At 41.2% G+C, this 23,140-nt stretch overlaps 1 protein-coding gene across 1 annotated transcript; it reads right to left on the bottom strand.

The window, feature by feature from the left end:
• Positions 1-3,641: 3,641 nt before the first annotated feature.
• IL20RA (interleukin 20 receptor subunit alpha) lies at positions 3,642-22,539 on the bottom strand (the record flags this gene model as incomplete). The annotated part of the gene is made up of 7 exons (XM_084202766.1): positions 3,642-4,556; positions 7,003-7,142; positions 7,688-7,832; positions 8,451-8,626; positions 9,374-9,552; positions 11,773-11,902; positions 22,467-22,539. The coding sequence occupies 7 exons, from the start codon at positions 22,537-22,539 to the stop codon at positions 3,642-3,644; spliced, it is 1,758 nt and encodes a 585-aa protein (XP_084058892.1).
• Between the last annotated feature and the right edge of the window lie 601 nt (positions 22,540-23,140).

Below are 23,140 nucleotides of genomic sequence, written 5' to 3'. Positions count from 1 at the left end.
GCCCTTGCCTCACCAGACATGGGACTCATACTGCATATTTCCCTCATGTATTGGGACTTTTCCACCTGGTCATTCTCCTTCTGCAGGAGCTTCTCCAGGGCTGCTGTACATCTACAGGTATTTTGCACTCAGCTCTGTTTCAGTCTCTCCCTCAATACCCTGTCACTCTGCCTAAGCAGTAGGCAGCAAAACCATACTCACAACTGTAGTTACTTTTCCAAAACTGTGCGTGCCCACACCTAGCTATCAGTTTCATCAACATTAGATCTCACTTTGATAGCTAGGCTTCCTGTTTTTCAACCTCTGGAGGGCATTGCTTTGGCCTTTTAGACTAGCATTTGCCTTTCATCTTCATGACTTATATTGCAAACCAGAGACAGTTTTTCCCGTGACTACAGATAGTAGTTTATCTGTGACTACAGATAGTAGTCACATCAGGCCTGTAAACAATTAAACAGTTAAAGGTCTGGTTTTATTGCCATCACAACCAAGAAATATACATCCTATTGTCCTCAAGAAACAGCTTCCTCATTCTATTCCTCTCCCGTAAAATTTTCAAAATTGCCGATTTCCCAGCTCCAGCTAATCTTGTGTTTCAGTATAATCTGTCATCAAGGTGTTTGATTCTAGATTATGATCTTGCCTTTGGCTGCATTAAGGCTACCAAATGTAGCTAAGAAAAGTTTAATAAAGTGCAATAAGAGTAGGAACATGTCAGCTCTCTTACTGCTTGGCTCTTCCCTCTATTATTTTATAAATCTACATGGCAGCATTTTGCTCCTTGCTGACTGCTTTGCTGAAAGTACCATGTCTGATCAGCTTCATTTGATTAACATAATTAAAGGATTTTAAGGAAAAATATGTGTAACTTTGAGGATATTAAAAAGGCCATCAACAATTTACTGGTACTACACAGATGGAAATATGCACTATTATGTCTGCTTCATCAATTCCAGAACTTGACTAGCTAACTTCAAAAATTCTTTTGCATATAAAAGAAAGTTCTTATCTTCATTAACATCTTTTCCATGAGTGCTTTTTTTTTTTCTGTGATCATTCTGAGAACACTTTCAAAGTGTATCTTATAAATATGAAGGACTGTTTGCATAATCTAGTATCAATTCTGAATTCAATGCAAATTCTCATCAAAAGGACTAATTGCATAATCTAGTATCAATGCTGAATTTAATGCAAATTCTCATCAAAAGGAAGCAATACTGAAAGGGCTGCAAACTTCTATCACAAATATTTTAGTCCAAAAATTAACCACTATTCCTATGCATAAATTTATGATGAAAATTATTGCAAGAATCTCAGAATATTGTATTTTAATCACAAGTACTGTTAACTAGGAAGGTGGTGCCTTTTTGAGTACTAGAGTAAATAAATGTTATGCAACCTAATCGTTACTGAAAAGTAAAAAAAAAAAACCCAAAAATAAAACCCAACAAAAAACCCCAACCTAACAAACAAAAACCAACAAACCAACCAAAAAGCAAAAAGCCAAAACAAAACAGGATAAGATGCACTGAAAGGTTACAACCACAAAAAAAAAATTAATGAAGTGAGATTCTATGGATAAGTAACCAAGTTTTCAAATTTTAATAAGCAATTACTTGATTATGGTAGGTTAAATATCCTTACAAGTAGTTATCCTTAACTGCTGGTGCAAGGCTTGCTCACCTAACAGAAGAAGCTGCAGCAGACACCAGCAGCTGGCAAATAAGGCCAGGGGAAATACACACCCAAAATAAGGGATACCTTCCTCTTCAAGGAATGTTGGTTGACCTACACCAAAATATTTGCAGAGCTGAACCATCCATATCTGTCCATATGTGTGGACATGATGTGTATACACTGAACACAAGTGATTGGTCTTAGGGCAGTAGTAACTGGGTAAAATTCAATGGGCTACTGGAAAAAAGCAAGTAATTGTTTCCTGCCCATGAATTAGAGGCCCCACGCTGCAAAAGAAAATGACAAGAGCATGCACAAAGAGGTTAGAAATCTTTAGGAAATACTGAGAAAGATTTTGGATGACTGATTTTTTTCAGGAGTAAAAAAATTCACGTCTCCCAACTATTTTCTTCTTTTACACAAGGCTAAAACTCCCCTCTGTAATCTTCCTGATGAACAAAGGTGTTTATGTAAGCTGGGTGTGACACTGCTGCATGATCTATACCTTTATTATAAAATCAGCTGAGGACAATTTTTCACCTCCTGATAAGGAGTCATTAGCATATTGTCATGCTGAAATTCGTAAAAATAGAAATATTCTAATGCAATTTCTGTTTTTAAAGTCTATGACTACAATTGAAAAATTCAGAGGACGAACAGTCACAGAGAATGCTAAGGTCATGCAACAACAACAGCTCGGAAAAAAACATTTAGGAAAAGGTCTTTCTTTAAAAAAACAAACCATGTATTAGTTTGGAAGACACAAATTAAAAAACTGTAGAGAATTTTCTGCTTTTTGCTTATTCTGTCCAAAACCAACCAAATCATTACCGTGAGGTTTTTTGGTGTACTGGGAAGGAAAAATAAAGATTCAGAAAGCGAAAAAGTGGCAAGTTTTGAAAAGGAAGATGCCATCTGCCCTAGTAAGTAATTTCTAGAATGTCCTTTAATTTTGCTATCCTAAATATCACATGACATGAAGAAAAAGTGAACTTGCATCAGAAGTGCTGATGAGGACAGCAGGCAATAAAAGCAGGCAAAAAAAGCAGGTGTGGAGAGGCTGAAGCAATGGAGTGTCTGGGGCAGACCTCTCCCTCCGAGTGCTGGAATGTTGGGGGACACAAGACAGATGATGGACTTTGGACCAGTAAGAGATGTGATAACAGGATGCCCTGGCAAAAGCAAACAGAACTTTGAAAATTAGACCTAGATAGCAGGAAGATTAAATCAAACTGGTTTGCGGGAAAAAGAAAATCCCATTAAACTCTGCAAGCAAGAGATGTTGTTATACGCATGTCTGTGTTTGTGATTTTAACCTAATCATTGTAGTACACATTCCTAGTCTCTCTGCAATAGCATATGGGCATTTGCATCCCACAATAAATCAGATTCTGATCACCAAGTCAGTCTCCCCGTCTCTCTCCATCGCCGACATCCGAGCTGTTCCTGCCGTGCAGAGGAGCTCACACTTGCAGGGCATGAGCCAGACAGGTGCTCAGCTGCCCGTGCCTAAGGCTGGGCAAGACATGGTCCAGCCAGTATGATTACAGACATTTCACTGAACCCCTTTGCCCTACATTTTTTCCCATTTTTTGGTTTGCTTGGTTGGTTTTTTCCCCTAAAAGTAACTGCTTTCAAGTGCTGGTCATTTGTTTTTGCAGGAATTGCAAGGTGGGAGCATTCTCTGTAAAAATATTTATTTTAAAATATTTTTTCCTTTTATTAAAAAAAAATAGAGTATAACCTAACAACAATCATATTTTACATGAGAGGTTTATGACTGATGTCATAATCATTTATATCATGTCTGGAGACTTATAAATAACATTTAATGAATAAATTGTTAAACTGTGATGGTTCCAAAAACTTCAGAACAGTAAGACATGTCTGTTTCCCTGAGTCTATCACTCTCTTTAGCAAAATAAACAAGATTTTGCACTTTTGAATATTTTAGAAAATTACTTTCAGTCTTCCATTTCTACATGAAGTCCCCACTGTTCCTTGAACTGCAGGAGATACATTTCTTGGTCCTCAGGTGATTCACCAGATACCCCTTTGTCATACAGTCTGAGCAAAATTCCATCTTCGTTGGGATCATCATACTTGAGTATTCCTTCACACACCTGATTTTCAACACTGGACAAAGTAGGAATATACAGTCTTCCACTGTCAGGATCCCAGTCAACCAATATGGTCTGCACACCTTCTTTCTCTGTGAGGCCCTGTGTGGTTTTTTCCAGCTGATGATGGGATGTCTGCCCACACTTTTCAGTGTCCAGCTCCATGAAGTTGACATGGGTCTCACTTGGCAATTCATCTGCTGCATCAACCACCCTCAAATCAAGTTCCTCTGTTTTCTGTCCCGAACAAAGGTCTGCTACCTGTATCTCCAGCTGGGGGGAATATGCCTGTCCTGTTTCCATATCAAACAAGTCCCCCAAAGAAACCTGTGGCTCACCCTGTAGCCCCCCAGGGGCAGAAAACTTCTCTTCTAGTTTCTGACCAGGACTGAAGTCTTCAGTCCTTACATCATGCTCATACTCTACAACCTCTGCATTTTTATCTCTCCAAGTATTCTGTGTTCCAGACCGGCCATGAGATTCCCAGTTTCCAGTTTGGATCCCTTCCACTAAAGTATCTTCTTTGAGTGAAATCTCTTCACACGAAAAATCAAACAAATATTTTGCTTTCAGCACCTGCTCAGAAGGCCAGTCCCTCCCTTTAGTGTCATTGGAAGCAGTGTTATAACGGGGACTTTTCCTTTCTGACAGACGTCTGGATTCCTCACAGTCATCCCCATCAACAGTGATAAGGTTGAGCACTATTTTTTCACTTGGTATGAAAACCCATTCCTTGCATTTGTCAGTGTGCTGCCACACCTGCAAAGTAAGAAATATTTTGAGTGAAGTATAATAAAAATACCCTCTTGCTGCTTCTTATATTTTTAAAATTTAGTGCTAGTTAAGACCTTATTAGGAGATTATTTCAGCTTAGGGAAAAGAAAGTTCATCATATAAACATTCAAGAGTGTCAATATGCTCTTCTTTTTTTATTCTATCTAAAGCAAAACAATATGATGATCAGTTTTCATATCCCTTTCCCCCCATCCCCATGTCAAAAGAATTGTTAGAGCAATTCTGTCAAGTACAGGTTTTGTTTCCAAACCAGCATAAACGCTCATGACTTTGGAGAAAACATCAGTCTTTGTTCTTGGACCAAATTTGGATTACTGAATCTCTTTCACTCCTTTCAACCAGCGAAGAGAAAATGTAGTCACAACCAGTTCCCACAGGCAGTGTCAGGTAACATGTCAGTATATAACTTACAGAGAATAAAATAATACCAGGTTTCCTTTCAGAGAGGGAGCTCCACATCAGGCTGAACACAGTGTATGGAGCCTGCACTGTGCAGTCTGCCACAGGCTGCTTTTATAAATCTGTGCAAAATCATCAAATTAAACCGTAGGGATCTTTCTGAAATGCGTAAAATGTTTGACAGAAGTCAACATTGTGTGGGCACTGGTGGAGTGAATAGGAAAAACAACCAGAAGGTGCATTTCAGGGCTTTCCAGCTTGAATGGAAGACCAAGACCACTAATTGATGTACCAAGCAGTCTGAAAGGTCGCACAGGTCAGAAATGCTGGACCAAACAAACAGGTTGTTCCATTTACCCCCCCAGCCACACATGTGGAACAGTCTGTATGTTGGGGAAGCCAGAGAGCATCATTAAAATACCAGGTCTATATTCACTTGTTACCTTAACACTGACTGAATCCAGAGGTGGAGAAATCAAACTGAAGCTCCATGATGGTCATTATAAAGTGCAATGAACGTAAAAAGAATTCCCAACATTCAAATTACATTTTTATTAGAGAAAAAAACTCCTGGAGTTAGGAGTTTAGTCTGCTACTGAGTGGGAATTTTTCACTAAGTAGCCCTTCATGCTCTTGGACTTTAAAGCGCTCTGTCCTGTTAGCTCCCCAAGAGACCAAGCTATCTCCCCATACCATAATCTGCATCCCAGGAACAAAACATAAAGAAACAGACTTTTTACTAGGGCCTGTAGTGACAAGGGACGATAGTTTCAAAATGAAAGAACTTCATTTAGACTGAATATAAGGAATAAATTCTTTACTGTGAGTGTGGTGAGGCACTGGAATATGCTTCCCAAGAAGCTGTGGATGCCCCATAAGTGCAAGTGCTCAAAGGCAGGTTGGATGGAGCTTTAAGCAACCTGATCTAGTGGCAGATGTCCTTGCCCATGTCAGAGTGGTTGAACTAGATACCTTTGAAGGCCCCTACCAACCCAACCACTCTGTGATTCCATGGTTCTGTAACACAACCAGTGCCTCCTCAAGTGCAGGAGGCATTCCTGTGCACACCTGAACCCACTGCAGCAGTGACTGCTCCAATCCTTCTGAGCCCTTCTGAACTCACAGTCCTCCTGTGGGGATTTCTCTTGTCACCTCTGCACTTCTCTAATCTTCCTCAGCAGGATCAGCATGTTGAAACCAACTCCCTTGTATCTCCCATCCCACGGTGTCACGCAGATTGGATTAACACTGAAATCTGCATTCATTATTATAATTACATGTTTATGGTTGAGCAAGTTGCTTAGAGATACCTGTGAGAAAGTTCTGTTGAGCTCATGAGCTGGAAACCAGTAACATTTCATAGACTTCAAGTATTCTTACTAAAAATCAACAAATTTTGCGGCACTAAGAAACTTAAGAATTTTTTTTGCAAAAAGTATATTTGGGCTGTCTAAATAACAGAATGTGTTTATATATTTTTGGGTGTTAGGAAATGGTACAGTATTTCAAAGTATTCTAGAAATCCAGGTTAAATTATCTGTATGATGCACATGTGTTAAATCCTTCACGATCACAATTAAGTGGAAAAATCTGGTAATACCCAGTGATAGTCCAAGAAGACATCATGGCGTTTCTGTACTGCTTAATTGCCTTCCCTTCTTGTTTCTGAATTCAAATTAATAACTTTCGTCCAGCTGACTTTACACGGTGCTTCATCTTAGATAAATTTACAGAGTTCAGACACCCTGACAGACCTAGAGCCTTAAGTCATTGCTTAAGGCAATGACTCTTCCAAAACCAACAGCTCTGTTCTGATCATTGCAAACTTGAGTTATTACTCTGTTTTTCTTGCATTTAATAACCCTTGATGTGGCTTTCTTCTCTTGATCTCAATGGCTTTTATTTGGAACTAGCCACAGTTTCCTCCAAGCCTGCTTGGACACCTGGGAAACACACAGCTCTGCTGGAGTGCTGAGGCTGGCACTGACCTCCTGCAACAGGAGACACTTACCAGGTTTGTTGGATGTTTTTGTTTGTGGATGTGAATATACTTGTGCACCCAATAGCACGCCAAAGAAATAAAAAGGATAGCCAGCATGGTAGGCATGATATAACCAAATGTGATTGTTATAGTCTCATCTTCTGCTTTATCTGTTAATAAAACAAAAGTTTTCATTGTAACAAACAACTTGCCAAAGTATGTGGACAGTAATATGTGCATACACCCCACTGCATTTTGGATACAGAATGAAAATGTTTTAGATAAACAAGGAATTTGCAGGAAATGAAAAAAAAATTATATTTGAGCTACAGGACAATCATTATTATTGTCTAAATGATAAATTAAATTCTATAAAGAAGTAACAACATCTCCCTTAGGTTCTCCTGTTGCTAACATCAAAATGACCCAGCTCTGCTACCCTCAAACCGCATTCAAGGAGAAAAAATATTCTCCATGCACTAAAACTCAAAGAATGGAGGTAATTTCCTTCAGAGGTACTGATGTACCTTCCAGTCAGTCCCAGCTATGCTTTATTAGAGGCAAAGTTTTCATTGGTACAAGTGCACAGAGAAGGAAGAACCATGCTAATTATCACTCTCAAAATGGGTACATAAAAAACTCACAAATTCAATCACCATGGTTTTTTCTAACTTGCGTCTTCTTTTTTGTTTTCAATTTGCCACGTCATACATACCTCTCAGTGTAGTAATGCAATGTTCTTTGGAAAAGCCACTGTCCAAAACTGGTGTGGTGACATGTATCTGTGCACTGACACAATAAGCTGTTCCAGGTTCTAACCAGGGCACAACCAAGGTGTTGTTGCTGATGGAGAAGAACCACTGGAAGACATCAAAAATATTTTCCCCCCAGAAAGGTCATGAGCACACACATTTTCTAGAATGGTTGATACTCTAAGAGCTGCCAGCTGTATCCTTTTCCTCCAAATGCAATCAACATTCAAGTTACTTGTTAAGTCATATTCTCTCTGAATATTTTCTCTTCCAATCAAAGATTCTTGTACCACCACTGAACAATTTCATGCTTCATATGCAGCAGGACCATTGGCCACTACTGGCTCACATTCCTGTGGTGATGTTGCAATAGAGCCAAAGCATCACTCCAACCCTCTCCTGACACACACACACACACACACACACACCCACCCACACACCCATGACAGGCACGGGATATGGTTCCACAAAATATATCAAACTGGGATGTTCTGGAAAAGCCAGGAGCCATAGGGTAACAGAATTTATGTAGACCTTGGAGTCCAAAGTAAAGTTATTGCTATATTTCCTGCACTTTAGTGAAAAAACCCCCAACAAACCAGCCAAACAAACAAACACAACCAACCAAACCACCATCTACATTTGGCTGCCAAACATTTGCTAATCTTGGCATTTCAAGAAGCACAGGTTTAACAGGAGCAGTTCCACAGCCTTGTCAAAGCTTACCCGCTTCTTTGTTTTTTTGTTGAGGACAGACACATTGTACTGTAGGCCAGGGTACACTTGAAGCAGAGATACGGATTCTTCCTCAGGACTTTTCTTCCACTTCTCAGGAGCAGTCAAAACGATTGAAATAGATCTGTCAGTAGAAGATACACTTACCATGGGTGGATCTAATTTAGCTGGAAAAATGAACATGCACAAAAAGCAGTCAAATTCAGCAGAGGCACACTGGTTTGACCAGTTTCATCAAATTGATCATATTACATTTTTGCTATGATTAGAGGAGTCTAAGTAGAGCTTTGAAAAATTTATTTATATTGGTAGAAAAATATTTGATCAGATAACTAAGAGGATTTTTACAGTAAGAAAGTGAACACTGACTTGGAATTTTGCCAAGGAATTCCTGGGACTTTACAGGATAAACAACCTTGAAACTCAATTTATTAAAATAGGCTGAATTACCAGTCTGTTCTTTGATTATCCGGTACAGATAAGAAATATTGGGCTCTGGAGAATACTTACTGATTGGTTTGATAAAGCCTTTTCAAAATCAGAGTTATTTATATTGTGAATGTGCCACAGATTTCATTTGCCTTGAGTAGGGCTTTACCATAGCATTATAAAGAATTCAGTATATACCAGACCATATATACACATATATATCTCTCCAAATTCTGATTTTATTATTTCAATTACTTCTGACAAAAGCAGAATATAAGAATAAATGTGAAACATTTAAACTGAATAAAACTGAAAACATTTAACTGAAAAAAACTGAAGAAAACTTTAAACTGAAACATTAAACTGAAAAAAATATAACTTCACACTAAAATTAAAATATCATCCACTGTGAATGCACGTGCAGTGTGAGCACACATTTTTAATCAAGCCATTGGACATCTGGCTGTGTGCTGAGCTCTCCTTACTGTCTGTTAGAGGGTTGAATCGTGTGGTCTCCATCCAGTCAGAGCATGCCCCATTCAGGAACGCTTTAACACTGGCATAGTATTGCTCTTCGTAGTCAGAGGTCTCGCTGGAGAGGTCACACCATGTTCTGTTTATATTCCTGCATTCTGGCTTTCTAATCCATTTGCCAACACCGTACCTATATTGAAAAGAAAGAGAAAGGAGCTGTACAAGAGCTATTTCCATTATATTAGTCACCTCATAATATAATTTTCTCTGCTTTATTATGGCTGATAAAACAGTTCCTGTGTTTAGCAGAAATCTGAAATTTGAAGGAAGCCCAGCTTCAGCTGAGATGGAGCACAAGACTCCCACAGGTTTTTAATGAAAAATAAACTAGAATAGGCCCTCTCCAGAAGAAGCCAGATGAAACTAACTGGGATGTTAGTGACACCAACCTAGGTCAAGGTTCGCCTGTGCAGACCAGAGATCTCTCAACATCAGTCTCAACAGCTTTAGCATAAATTCTAAACACACAATAATTATTTACATGGATAATTATTTATATGGAAACAAAGAGTCCAGCCAGAATGGTCAGTGACACATCCTCAAGTACGGACACAGATGATGCTCGGGGTCTCCAAGATGAATGACAGAAGACTACTCATCCATGCCTGATGCCTCGTTTTCTAGTTTAAAAGAAAGACTCAACTGGAACACAATGAACTTCTAGTTGAAAAAAGGCCATAATAGCTGCTACCAACAATGCCTCAGTACTGACCAGCTCTTATACACTGGTAGAACAAACTGAGATTTCCTTGGAAAATTCCTCTTTGGATTTGCTCAGACGTTCCTGCTCCTTAAATTCACATTAAGAATTCCCCCTTTGGCTGCTAATTAGTAAGGGCATGTGGCAGCTTCTGCCAGATCACTCACTGGCACTTTCCTATCTCAAGGCCTTGCTCTCCTGAGTGGGCAGAGGCACCTGAGTGTTTTTGGGAAAGTGTGAAAGATGGAGATGGCCATACCTACGGCGACAGACTCCTCATGGACCAATGGCCCTTCAGAGTCAGCGCAGCCAGTTCTCTTTGAACATTTTACCTCCCATACAAGTCCTGGTTTCCACCAAGGACAGGATTAACTTCTTGCAGTAACCATGGGGGGGTGGAGCCCGGAGCTGTGTGGGCATGGCCAAAATCCTAGTGCTATTAGATGCTGTCTTTCATCAGTGCTGGGGGCACAGGAGAAGGACTGTCTCTCCATTCCGAGCAGAAAGGTGTTCCTTTCCCATGCAGGAAGCGTGGCAGATGGAGCAGTGTTGGTAACACTGGTCCTGGCCACAGCGAACTGTTTGGGTGGCATGGCTGTGGTGGGGTTGAGCTCTGCACTCTCTCTTTGGTACACTTTCATCATTAATATTGCTGCTGTCACTGCTCATTGTCTCATCTCATTGCTGTTTCCAGTAAATGGTTCTTATCTGTGATCTCTGCCTTTTGTGCTCCCAGCTGGAGGTGGAGGGGAAGCAAATGGCACCATAGTTTTTTTCTTAGCAGACCTTCTGAATTGGAGAACACCATTCCTAAACCATGGCAATAATTACCGTTCACTCTGTGACTGCTGAGCACTCTTAGGTTACAGGAAAGTTCTAGAGGCCGACATTCATTTTACTGTTCTGAAAATGTTCCTAGATTGTGGGAAGAGTAAATGTTAAAGATTGGGAGCATTACATAATCTGTGACAATAGTGCTACACCTATTCAGAAGCCAAACTCCTGTCACTGCCCTTCAGAATGACACAGTGCTCTTTCAGTGGGAATAAAGGAAATGGAGTCTGGTTCTCATGCAAAATTCCTTGATACCCTACTACGGTGCAGACCTTGAAAACATAAGGGCCTGATTCCAACCACAATACTTGGTTTGGTACAATGCTTGGTAACATCAGTGGAGTTTCTCCTAGAGAGGCTTGCTGGATCAGAATAAATCTGGGGGAGTGGGTTTGTCAGGAAAGAGCAATGCCACACTGGGTATTATTAATATGGATTGAATCATACATCTCCATATCCATTTAAGTGTGGACAGGGGATGTATGCAGACAGATACCAGTCCACAGCAGTTATTCTTCATCCTTCTCTCTCATTCTAGGAGGAATGCCTCTGAAAGCTTCCATAGTATTAGAATGTTGCTTCCTACACTTCTTTCACAGGAAGAATATCTCCTTAAACATTTTTTAACTTCGTGTGAAGTGAACGGTGCCAGAAGCAGAAATTAAAAAACACACTGCTGAAGTCTAGCTCATACTTTAGTTCTTTCTTTACTTTATATCAGCAATACTTTCCATGAAGCTGGCTTTTCTTTTTAAATTATTGTTTAAAATGCTAAAATAAAAGTCAGTGGGAGATAAAATAAACAAGCCAACTTACACTGCATACTTCACCTTGTAGAGTACTCCATCACCTGTGCCTTCTGGTGCTGACCAGTGAAGGACATTCTTCATATTTGTAGATTCAAAACGGACATTCCTAGGGTTGGGCAAAGAACAATACAACTCTCCTGAGAAAGAAAATAAGAAAGGAACAACATGCACTAAGAATCAGCAAATGCATACACTCCCAAAGTAGCCAACACAGTTATTTTTAAAAAGTAATCTTTTTTAGCATTCAAAGTGTAACGTGGTTGGCTGTGGGAAATCAATTTTTTACAAGTGTTAGAAAAGCTCGGCCTAGAAGAGACACACATTTTTGAAATTGCAACTGTATTTGAATGTCACAAAAAATTTAACATTGAAAATTTTAAAAATGTCCTTAATACTTTATCTTCTTGTAGCTGAGTGGATTTTTGAAAGGCAAACCAGGAATTTTAGAAAAAGACACACAGAATATACTGCAAAGACAGCTTTACAAACTGAAGTGTGACTTTACTCTGGAGAATTGGACTGGATGACCACACTAGCCCCAGTGCCATTTGACCATCCCTTTTGATTCTCCAGAAATCAAATGCAAACCTCTACTGTGAGGTCACACATCTAACCTGCTGTTCATTGCACCAGCTTTTGAAATTAATGAATAGGCAAATTTGGGTATCCTAAGAACATAGTTTCAGATCTTTCTGATACCCACCTCTAACCTAAAACATGTCATGAAGGTGCCCACGTTGCTAAATTGCTTGCAAAACGAAGCCTGTGGACCCAGGGGAAGAGTCCCAAGTTCAAAGTTATGACTCAAGCCTCAGCTACTGCCATGCCCTGGGGGGAGCAACCCTGAGACCAGCCCTGAAGCTGCCAGTGCTGGGAAGAAGCTTCCCATTGCATGTAGCCACAAGAGCATAATAGGGAAGAGAAAAAGCGACTCCGTGGTTTTTCAGGACTTTTCAAAACCCTTTAATCTCCTTTTTCAGGAATGCAGTTCTGGTTCTTGAGATAACAAAATGAGGCATAGAAAATGGGAAATAAAATAAACCTGTTCAAATGAATAGTCCTTGAGCTGTTACTTCTGTAAGCAGACCTTGGGGTATTTTTGTAGGATATTTTGCTATTACTAGAGCAACAGTGTTCATCCTCCAGTATACGTAACTACAGCTGCTTTTGTAAGCAAAAGTCACCACCATTTTCCTGATTAATGTGCAGACTTCTATCTGTCTTTGGGCCCAAGAGTAGAATATTTTTTCTCTTCAATACATTTATTAAAACAATCTCCTTGCAGTTCCATAGGGACCTATTACTTCAAACTGTCTCAGTGCAAACTCTTGGTTTTCCAAGCCTCTAGCTGCTCATTAATGCTGCACTGGTGTATACATTCATCTGTATCTTCAGATCACAGCACTGTTCATCTAAGGTATTTCTAATGCTGCTCTCTTTTATCTTTAGCACTTAGCATCCAGTGGCTTCCATTTTCTAGTCAGAGAACAAGTTTTGTCAGGTATTGTCCTTAGGGCAAGCTTATCTATTTACAAAAAGTAGAAAGTCCCATTTCCTTGACACTTGGATGCAGAAATATCCCATGACAGTCTGTAAGACCTCAAATTATAGGCTTGGTAGCAACGTAAAAAAAGTTCCAGGATGCCAGGAGATATAAAAGCAGCAATAGAAATTCTCCAGGAATTTGCCTTATTCTAAGTGGGACATACAGAATCTAGAAAATCAAAGGTTTTCATTTCACCTAAATAAATGTCCTCTGCAATTGCTTTAAGTGAATCCAATTGTAAAGATGAAGCTGACCAGGAGAGCTGAGAAAGTTGTTTGCCCGTACCTTTCCATATTTGTCCACCCTTATTTTAAAACATTTGTATTCCTCAAGCATTTTAAACTAGTAAGAGTCAGTAAGAATGATTTTGGCTGTTACATTAAAATATTTTTCAACTATTAACATGTGAAACTGGCTCTTCGACATTTTACATTTTTTTAACATTTAAATTTCTCTCCACCCACTGTGGTTTCTGCTGTGGTAAATGAAGTTTCAAAACACATACACTGACTGCAGCAGAGGAGCCAATCTCAGCATGCAGAAGCCACAGATTATATCTTTACAAGATCTAAAGCATTACAACACTGCTGGTGTGCTCCCACCTACCCCAGCTCAGTGAGATTTGGAAGGCAAAGGGACTGGGACCGTTAACTTTCCATGAGATGCAAAAACAGAGATTTGGTTTCTACTTCTGGTTTTGCCCCTTTACTAAAACGCTCCTGCCCTTACAATAAATTGTGCAAGTTAGTTATACCACAATTCTGCACATGTAAAACAAGAATAAAACTACCATACTCTCCTATGCCTCCAGGAAGAGTTAAGAACAAAGTCCTTCATGTCTGTTTGGTGATTGATAGTATCAGGAGTCATGTGTAGAGAACAGATCATACACAGAGCTTGAATGTTCCACAGCTATCAGCCAGGAAAGAATTCAAGTTTATGCAACAGCTGCATGTCTCAGTCTTTTAACTTGTCTTCAGTCTTTCAGTTGTTAGTCTTTAAACACCTTACATCCAGTTATATTCTGATTTTATTTCAATTTATCAGGATTCATGGCATGGGTGTCACAAAGAGCATTTTCAGTTTGTACTGGCCTAAGAGCAGAAATCAGTCACCCATGTTGCTTTGCTAGGTTTAGTCTGCCACAGTGATTGCTACGAATGGCTGTCATTCACTTTCCAATTCCCTTCTTTTTTTATAGCTGAGTCACTTCATTATTCATTGCATGAAAAAATGAAACCCTTATTACTGTCTTTGGAAAGGCTGTAGATCAAACCTTGAGCAATGCCATTGTTTACATCTTCACGACTGACAGCTGGACTGGAAATAAAGTAACAATACAGGCTTGCAAACTTCACCACAAGGAACAGCCAGGTCCTGTTCTTAGAATAAGCTATAGTGAGACTCTCCAGAACAGAGGTGACTTAGCCTGAAAACACCTTTGCATGTGAGTGAAAAACCCCATTGACGTCAGTGACATTATTCACATGAGTAAAACTCTGCATGTGCTCCATCTTCTCTTTATGAAATCACCAGCCAGGTTTAAAAACCTGCTCAGTTTTAACCACACTGAGCTCCCTGCCAAGCACATGCCTTGCTCAAGTCAGTACTGCTCAAAGCTCGGTTCTGGTCATGGCCACATCTATCTGTCTATCTACACACATGCCCAGACACATACATACAGACACAAGGGTAAACACACACAAATTCCGTGTTACAACCATTACTCATTCAGTGCATCTGTGCTTCCCCCTGCCTGTCTTGGTGACAAACAGCTGCGTTTAATGGCAGTGCTGCAGAACAAATTAAGCTGCAACTACCCATGTCCTCTGGCTCCAAACAGATTTTTTAGCTTTGCACTTCAGTTGGGTAACAACTGCAAAGCATACAAATATATAAATACAGAAAAAAATAGATTATTTTTTCTGTGCAGTGGCAAAAATTTTGGGGTGGGGAGAAGGCAGAGGACCCACTGAAAGCTGACATATTGGTATCCAAGTGCCTCCTGTGTGACCACTGTTGTCCACTGTAGCCCTCTCAAGCAGAGTGATCATCTGCTGTACTTTACTGTGGCACGGCACAGAGGTGCAAACACCAAATTATCCGTGAAATACAGCAACAAAGAAGATCACAGAACCTTCTGGACAACTGTAGGATACAATTTAAGACAGTGAGAGATGTGGAAAGCATTAAGATAGAAAGATGAGCCTTACTGCAACAGTCTTGCTGCCCGCAGCAGTAAAAGCCAATGACTCCTCCCCTACAGTCATCTCAGCATTCAAAAAAGGAACTGCTTTTCTGACCATGGCAGAGACTTTGGCTTCAACTCTGGTCATATTTTCTTGTACAAAAGTGGCCCTTACGAGCACCTCTGATGAGCACCCAGCCTTCATGCTGGGTACCAAATTTGTGGGCATCACTGCAGCTGTGCCTCAGCATTTGCAGCTGCAAATTCCATTGAAGGGGATTGAAACCCCAGTTACACACTGCAGAGAGGAGACAGCCTTTCAAACAGGCTGAGTCCCTGATTTACCTTTTCCCACTGGTAGCTTAGACTCACCAGTGAAGCATCAAGCAATTAAGGATTAATCTAGGATACACTGCTTCTGGCAAAGAATGCTCTAAGTCACTACCCTTCCTTTAGTCTTTCAGTTCAAATTTGGGTAACTTCCGCCATATTCCTATGACATCTTGTTTGCTCCTCCTATGCTGTTGCTCTTCATTTTTTGAGGCATTTTTTCTCTTTTGTTTCTCCAGCTCATCTATTTTGATTGTTGTGTTGTTCTTGGTGAAAAAGTGTCCCTCAAACGCATGGCCAAGTATTACATAAAAATAAGAACGGTCACACTCAGAGCAAATGGCCATTTAGCACTGTGTTCAGTGTCCCTCACAAGCAGAGTGTTGGGGCTGTCTTTTTGGCACGTCTCCAGCTCCAGGCAAGTCGGCACTGGCCATGCAGGAATGCAAGGGAGTGCACCAAGTGGTAAACAGGGAACCTGAGCCAAAATTGGAGATCGTAAGTCACAGAGAAAGGGAAACCCACCAAAGCCAGGAATACACTTTAGCAAACTTATTACTTGCTCATCATCTTAGCAACAATTTAAACAAATGAATAATCTTATTAAAAATTAAGTGATCATGAAAGCTTTTCTCTGTGCAGATTGTTTTTGACTCAAACTCAGCAAACCAGATAATGAGGAAGAGAAGAAAGAGCAGAAAGAAGAGGAGGAGGAGAGGTACGTAGGAGCCATTAGAGCTCAGCTGCCTTTCTCCTGTCTTTCTCCTTCTGGAACTCTCATGTTGCAGGGTGTGAAGTCAGGTTAGTGAAACCCTCTGACTTGAGTGGTACCGGTGGGAATGTGGGGAGGAGCACAGAGGTGATTTCCTGTTCAAGTCATAGCAGCACTCAAGAACTAACCACAAAGCACACTCTGCTCTCCCACAAGAGGAGCCCATCACTCCCACCACAGCCTGCTCAGAGGGGGCATGAGGAAGAAAGACAGGACAGAGAGGCAAATATAAGACTGCATGAAAATCAGGTGGTGGAGCAGATGGAAAAACTTGAGGGAAGAGGTGGGGAAAGATGGGAGAAGCGTGAGACTGGAGCACGTGGGGTTTGTTTTTCAAGAAATGGGCAGGCTGCCATTGGAAAAAGGTGAGCCTGAGGAGGTAATTTCATCAGAGGATGAGTGGAAATACAGCCAGGAGAACAGCAGACACAGAAGTGGGACTGAAGCTGTGGCTTGCCCTGACAGGCTCTCCTCCTCCATGTGAAGCCTTGCTGTTATTTATCTAAACAATGCCCTAACTTACCAAAAACACTTCTAAAGAGAATATTGGTCAAAGGACAGTTCAGACTCGGTCCAGAAATACCCAGCCTCAGAAAGGAGGAAAAAGCCTTCCCAGTCCACTGAAGATTTGTTAGGAGACAGCTGGAGAGGACCATGGCAGCTAACACCCATTCCTTTTTGCTATAATGTATGAAATAAAATAAACTGAATTTTCTTTCCACTGTGTTGAAAGTTTGCAAGTACAAGAGCAAAGTTCCCACCACCTTCCCCGTGCCCTGCTGCAAACACTTTTGCTGGATGCACTCCAGCAGGCAAAAGTTATTGTAGGTATGTATTTTATTAATTCTGTGTGACCAATTCTGGCCTGAAACAAGCAAACAAGGTGAGTGACATTCAAGGTGGGCTTGTCTTAAATTAGTCACAGCCCTTTCAAGGTTGTAATCTGACTGAGGTGTTTTATGCTTGATGGTTTGAATTGGTTCCAGCGTGGTTCATTTTGTTTTCTTTTTTAATTTAAAATGGAAAGAGGTTTTGTTAAGTTTGGCATGCAAAACCATTTTTTGTGAAAAAAGAACTACATTAATTTTAAAAGCCCAGTGGTGACACAATGCCATGATGTGGTAGCTCTTTTTCAAAACACATGTTTTGAAATTATTTGAAATACTAAAAATTGTCTGACTGTTTAGCATTTAATGTTGAGGTTTTCCTTTTCTACCTTGAACATATTTAGCACTACCAATTTATTACTGCTTAGATCAATCACATTGAACAGCCAAGAAAATGCAAGCTTAGTTAGAACACCCCTGACATCTTACATTTGTTTTTCAAAGTATCCAAGAGTTAAGCTTTCTATTTTAAATATTGTAAAAACGATGCTCTGTGATAGTTTTCAGCCAAATTGCCATACAGCACATTTTGGTACACTCCTAATCCATCTTTACATAAAATACTATCTTTTCCATATAAACTGAACCAAAATGATGTTTGGCTTTCATCATTCAGCACTGACTAAATGCTATTAGGCAACAACAGTCCAATTACAACTAACAGCATTATATTTATTGCCTAATAGATGTTGCTCCTTGCTCTGTGACCTACTGATGGCTTTTCTAGAAAAGGGATTTTGCTTTTCTTGGGAGTCAAAACAATTTTAATGAGTGAAATCCACGATTCAGAATCCACCTTTTGCCTTGGACAGGTGATGGAATGTAACATTGATGGGGGATGAGCACTTGCCTTTATTTATGAGGGAAAGGCAATCCTAAGAAGATGAAAGCTGAACACCTTCTGCACCTGAGATCTGAGAGGAAGGACCAACAATCCCTGAAAGCTTGTAATGCCTCACCTCCCACAGGCAATGCCTCTGGGAAGGAGCTGTATGGAGAGAAATCCTGGGGCACCCCTCCATTGGCGTAAGGCTGAACAGAAATATGGTGCCTCTAAGCAATATCCCAAGCTGCTGGCACAAACAAAGAAAAGAGCTGTATGTCATTTTAAATTCTATCTAGGGGTAGTCCTGAGCTCCAAAGTTCAGGCTCTTACAAAGTTAAGGTTCTCAAAATAAAGGAGCTCTTGTTCATCCCATAAAGGGTGGCTTTTCTCTCTCTTACTTGCAGATAAGCAATAAGACTTCTTGGGGAGAACTCAATCAGAAGAAATCCAAGCCAAAACTACAAAACCAAACATAAACAGGAACTACACACTTAGTTACTACTACTACTACACTTGAGTTATCCTAACCACTTGCTTCTCTTGGAATTAAGACTATAAAGGTCACTAGACAACAAGAGCCACGGAAAGGAATGGTTCTCAGCTACCTGAGTGTTTGCACGGGGAACTGCAATGCTCATCTAAGTTTTGGGCTTTAATCACAAATCCCAATGGTGTTGGAATTGCCTCTATGGAATGAACTGCCTCCTTTCACCATTTCCATCTCTAATTATCGCGCAATAAGAACTTGTCAAGTTGAGGAATCACACACAAAGGCAAGAGCTAGGGCTAGATCTCAGTGTTGTCTAGAATAGCCTGGCAGGAGATTGGAAGCTGGAGATGAGAAGGTAAGGATAAGCCTTTCAGCTGTATCCACATGACACTCCATATACTGCACTTCTCCTTATGCCAATATCCATGTTTATTTATTTATATGTTACATTTACTCCTCTTTCCTTCACAGTAGCAGAGAGCAAGGAAATATTGTGCAGAAACACCAAGCTCAACCCCTCCACATACTTCCACTCGTTACTGAAGGTTTATGTTCTCTCTGGTAAACACACAGATTATCACCAACACACATGTATTTCAATCCTGCAAAGTATATAGACATGTACTAGGTTATACAAAATACCATATGCAAAAAATTTAAAGCCAAGAGTTCAAAAAAACATTCTATTTTACAATTTTCCCCCCATTGCTTTCCCTATCTCTAGCCTTTTATTCTGTATTTCCCAGAAGAAACTTCAAAAGAAATGTTTTGTACATTCCAGTACAGTTCTAGTAAATGTGAAAGAAAACATAGAAATTTGTTTAAAAGGAGGCCCGATGGTGCTTTTTAAACTACTACTTATTAGTAAAAACATGACAAAGTGGAATATGAAGGATGTAAATTAAATCAAGCAACTTACACTGCTATTAGAAACCATTAAAAAGGGGAAACTTTCAAGGTTGCATCATATGAAATGTAGTTGATATAGCCACATATCAGCTCCAGGGGGATCTAAGGCTGGATGTATGCTAGCAAGGACTGCAACCCAGTATAAGCAGGTCGGTTAGATTAAAATGTTTGTACTGAGAAAATCTTGTCTACATTATATACCTTTCAGGTTTTTGCATTTTAACATAGGACCAGCTGTGCTTGCACTAGATACATTGATGAAGCACATCTGCAAGGGCAGCTTCATCCACAAGAAATCGAATTCCAAGACTGCGTCGCAATACAGACAAAAATACAGTAAGAGAAATTACTGAGATTTGCTTCAAAATCCCATACCTTACCTGAATGAAAACAGTAAAATATGCCTTAAATAAATCAAAATGCTTCTAGCTTTGCAGTACAGCATTAAGGTTAATTTCCCTTTCCTCAGAATGAGGATACACTGTAGTAGCAAGTGCATTCTTTCTTCTGCAGGGATCTACAAGAGAGAGACTGGACTCTATGGGCCAAGGATTTCAAGGTTTCTCTAACTGCAAAAGATTGTGGTTAGGGAAACCTCCCATAAAAGCAAGCAGAAGGATTTAAGATGAAGTTTGGTAAGTTAATAGACTGGTATTCTACCACTTAGAAAATTCAGGCTGTTCCTTCATGTCCTTATCAATTCCTGACAAAAATTGACAAAGACTTCCATGCGGTAAAGAGGAACATGCTTGAACATTTCTTGATACCACTGATTAAAAAAAAAAAAAAATCCATTTCATTTTGCATTTTCTGCACTTTTTGATTTGTTCTACAGTACAGATTTTTAAATGGTTGAGTGAAACCAATTCATAAAAAACCCCGATTGCAACAACAAGTGAAATTTTTATCCTTGCTCAGATAGTCTGTTAGGTACAGTTCATAGACAGCAGGGCCTGAAAACAGTTAGAGACTACTGGAACAGCAGGTGCAATCCAGTAAAAGTAAAATCATGCCCACTAACACATCACAGTGAAAACAAAAGTTGTTTTGCAAAGGTCAAGCTATAATTTAGCATTTATATGCTGCTGCTGGGGAGTTCAGAAAGTTACTTGACAAGAGATCCAAAGGAGACAGGCACAGGACAGACACTGTAAGATGTAAGAATCTGAGTCTGCAAAGTCCTGCTGTAAAACTGCCTTATGTGGCACTTGGGTCCTGGTTTCTTCTGTTGGAACAAAGAATCCAAAAGGGACTCCTCTACTCATCACTTCACTTCAGAAAAAGCACAGAAGCGCTGCTATGACAGCTCTACACTTCATATAATTTCTTCCATTATTAGCAAAATACTGCTAACATTTACTGACATTCATGGTCTCACACTGAAAAAGATGAAAATGGAAGCTCTAAGCCTTCAGTGAGAGGCACAGCTCTCCTTTCCCTGCTAGTATTGCTGGCTGTCAACAAAACCCTGAAATCACATCCACGTAAAACCTCAGGAATGTGCAAACAGGTCCCCTTCTGCCTTGAACAACCACTAGACAAAAGCAACATAACCCCCTTGACATTTTTCTAAACTTTCTTTGGAATCAAAACCAGTAGTAAACACATTTGAAAGTTTTTTTGTAAAAAAACTTTTTAAAGGGTAACTGAATGCCAGTCGTGCAGATTTTCCACACAACTTGCCTGATGACCATCGAACTAAAATAAGATGAAAATTATGTGGTCAGTTACTTAAAAAGAAGCTGGCATTGGTACCTCTGAAAGCAACTCAAAATCACTGATGCATATTGGCATAGTTTTTCAAAAGATTCAGCTGGGACACAGTAGGGGTGCTTGAAGGCATTCAGGGTACAGAGAACTCTCCTCACTACCTTCCAGCTCTCACAAGAAAAGAAAGTTTTGCTGGGTAGTTAAACGGGAGCCCACTCTGTCTTTATGCATTGAGTTTTGGAGGCAACACTTGCAGCAGAGAACAAAAGCACAAAGGCAGAGTAGGTTTCTTAGAAGGTCTGCTAACCCTTCCAATGCCTTGCTCCGTTTTTTAACCGGAGATACATTAAAAAAAGAGAAATAACGTATGATTTTAACAGCAGCAAGGGACTCCCCCTGCACACACGTTCCGGGCTACAGTCTATGAGCTCATTCCCACTGGGTAACATCCTTGCCCACGCCGAGACAGTTCGCTCTTTGAGCTGCTCCCACAGCCCACTCCAGGTGCCAGCTTTTTTGCTCCCTCTGTCTCTCGTGTCTAGATGCCACCACGTGATACAGTCAGCAGGTGGGAGACGGGACTTGGAGCCACTCAGGACTGTAGCCCATGAGCTGAGCATCTCTGCCAAAACCCCACCCTGACTTTTGTTTTAATCTAGCTCTTGACTGCTCAATTGGACTCCTGAGGGCGGTGCCTGGCAAACAGAAAAGAGCCTACAAACACCAAAGGAATTTGGGGAATGACCCAAACGGGTATAGTAAGAACTATCTCAAGAGCACGCTATCAACCTAGAGCTGACAGCAAAATCAATACAGAGCGTCGTAAAACCTAATTCCAGCTTAATTACAGAGAAAGTGAAAAGATGAAGCAACCTTACAGAAATACCCAGCTCTCCTCCTCCAGCCGAAACCCCGAGCCCCAAACGCGCGGCTGTCTAGGGCGGAGGGCGCGGAGCAGCTCGCTGGGGGCTGGCGGAGCGGAGCTCGGCGCGGTCACGGCTCGCACTCCCGGCCGGGCAGGGATGCGGGCCCCGAGCACTCACCTGTGCGCGCCGCGGGGCTCGGCGCCAGCAGCAGCAGCGGCAGCAGCGACAGCGCCAGCAGCCCGGCGCCCATCGGGGCCGCATCTCCCGGCCCGGGGCGCCCCGCGCCGCGCAGGGGGCGGGCAGAGCAGGGCAGGGCAGGGCAGGTGGCAGGTGGGAGGCGGGCGGAGGAGCCGGCGGGCGGAGGAGCCGGCGGGCGGAGGAGCCGGCGGGCGGAGGAGCCGGCGGGCGGAGGAGCCGGCGGGCGGAGGAGCCGGCGGGCGGTGCCGGTCCCGCGGAGCCTGCGGACGGGCGGGGAGGGCTGCGGGACGCGCCCGGTGACGCGGCCGCGTCGTGCCGCCCCGACACCGTGTCCAAGCTGCGGGGTGATTTCTCCTGCATCCCTCAGTGCTTTCACTGATGAGTAACTCTCCCTCGAATGCACCGTAAGACGTGAGTGGGATGCTCTTGCGCACCCCTTTTTTTTTCTTAGAGGAAGCTGAGGGCTAACGTGGTACATCACTGGGTGTTCAAAGATACGATTTTCCCCACTACTTCGAATTTAATTGTGTGTTTGAAGATGGAAAGAGGCTATGGAGTCTCCATTCTTGGAGACACTCAAAATCCATCTGACAGAGCTGAGCATCCTGTTCCACCTGACCCCGGTTGGAGTAGGGTGGCTGCAGAGGCACATT

Source organism: Fringilla coelebs, assembly GCF_963513975.1.
Source record: "Fringilla coelebs genome assembly, chromosome: 3".
Taxonomy (NCBI): Eukaryota; Metazoa; Chordata; class Aves; order Passeriformes; family Fringillidae; genus Fringilla; species Fringilla coelebs.
This window is presented reverse-complemented; position numbering and strand designations above follow the sequence as displayed.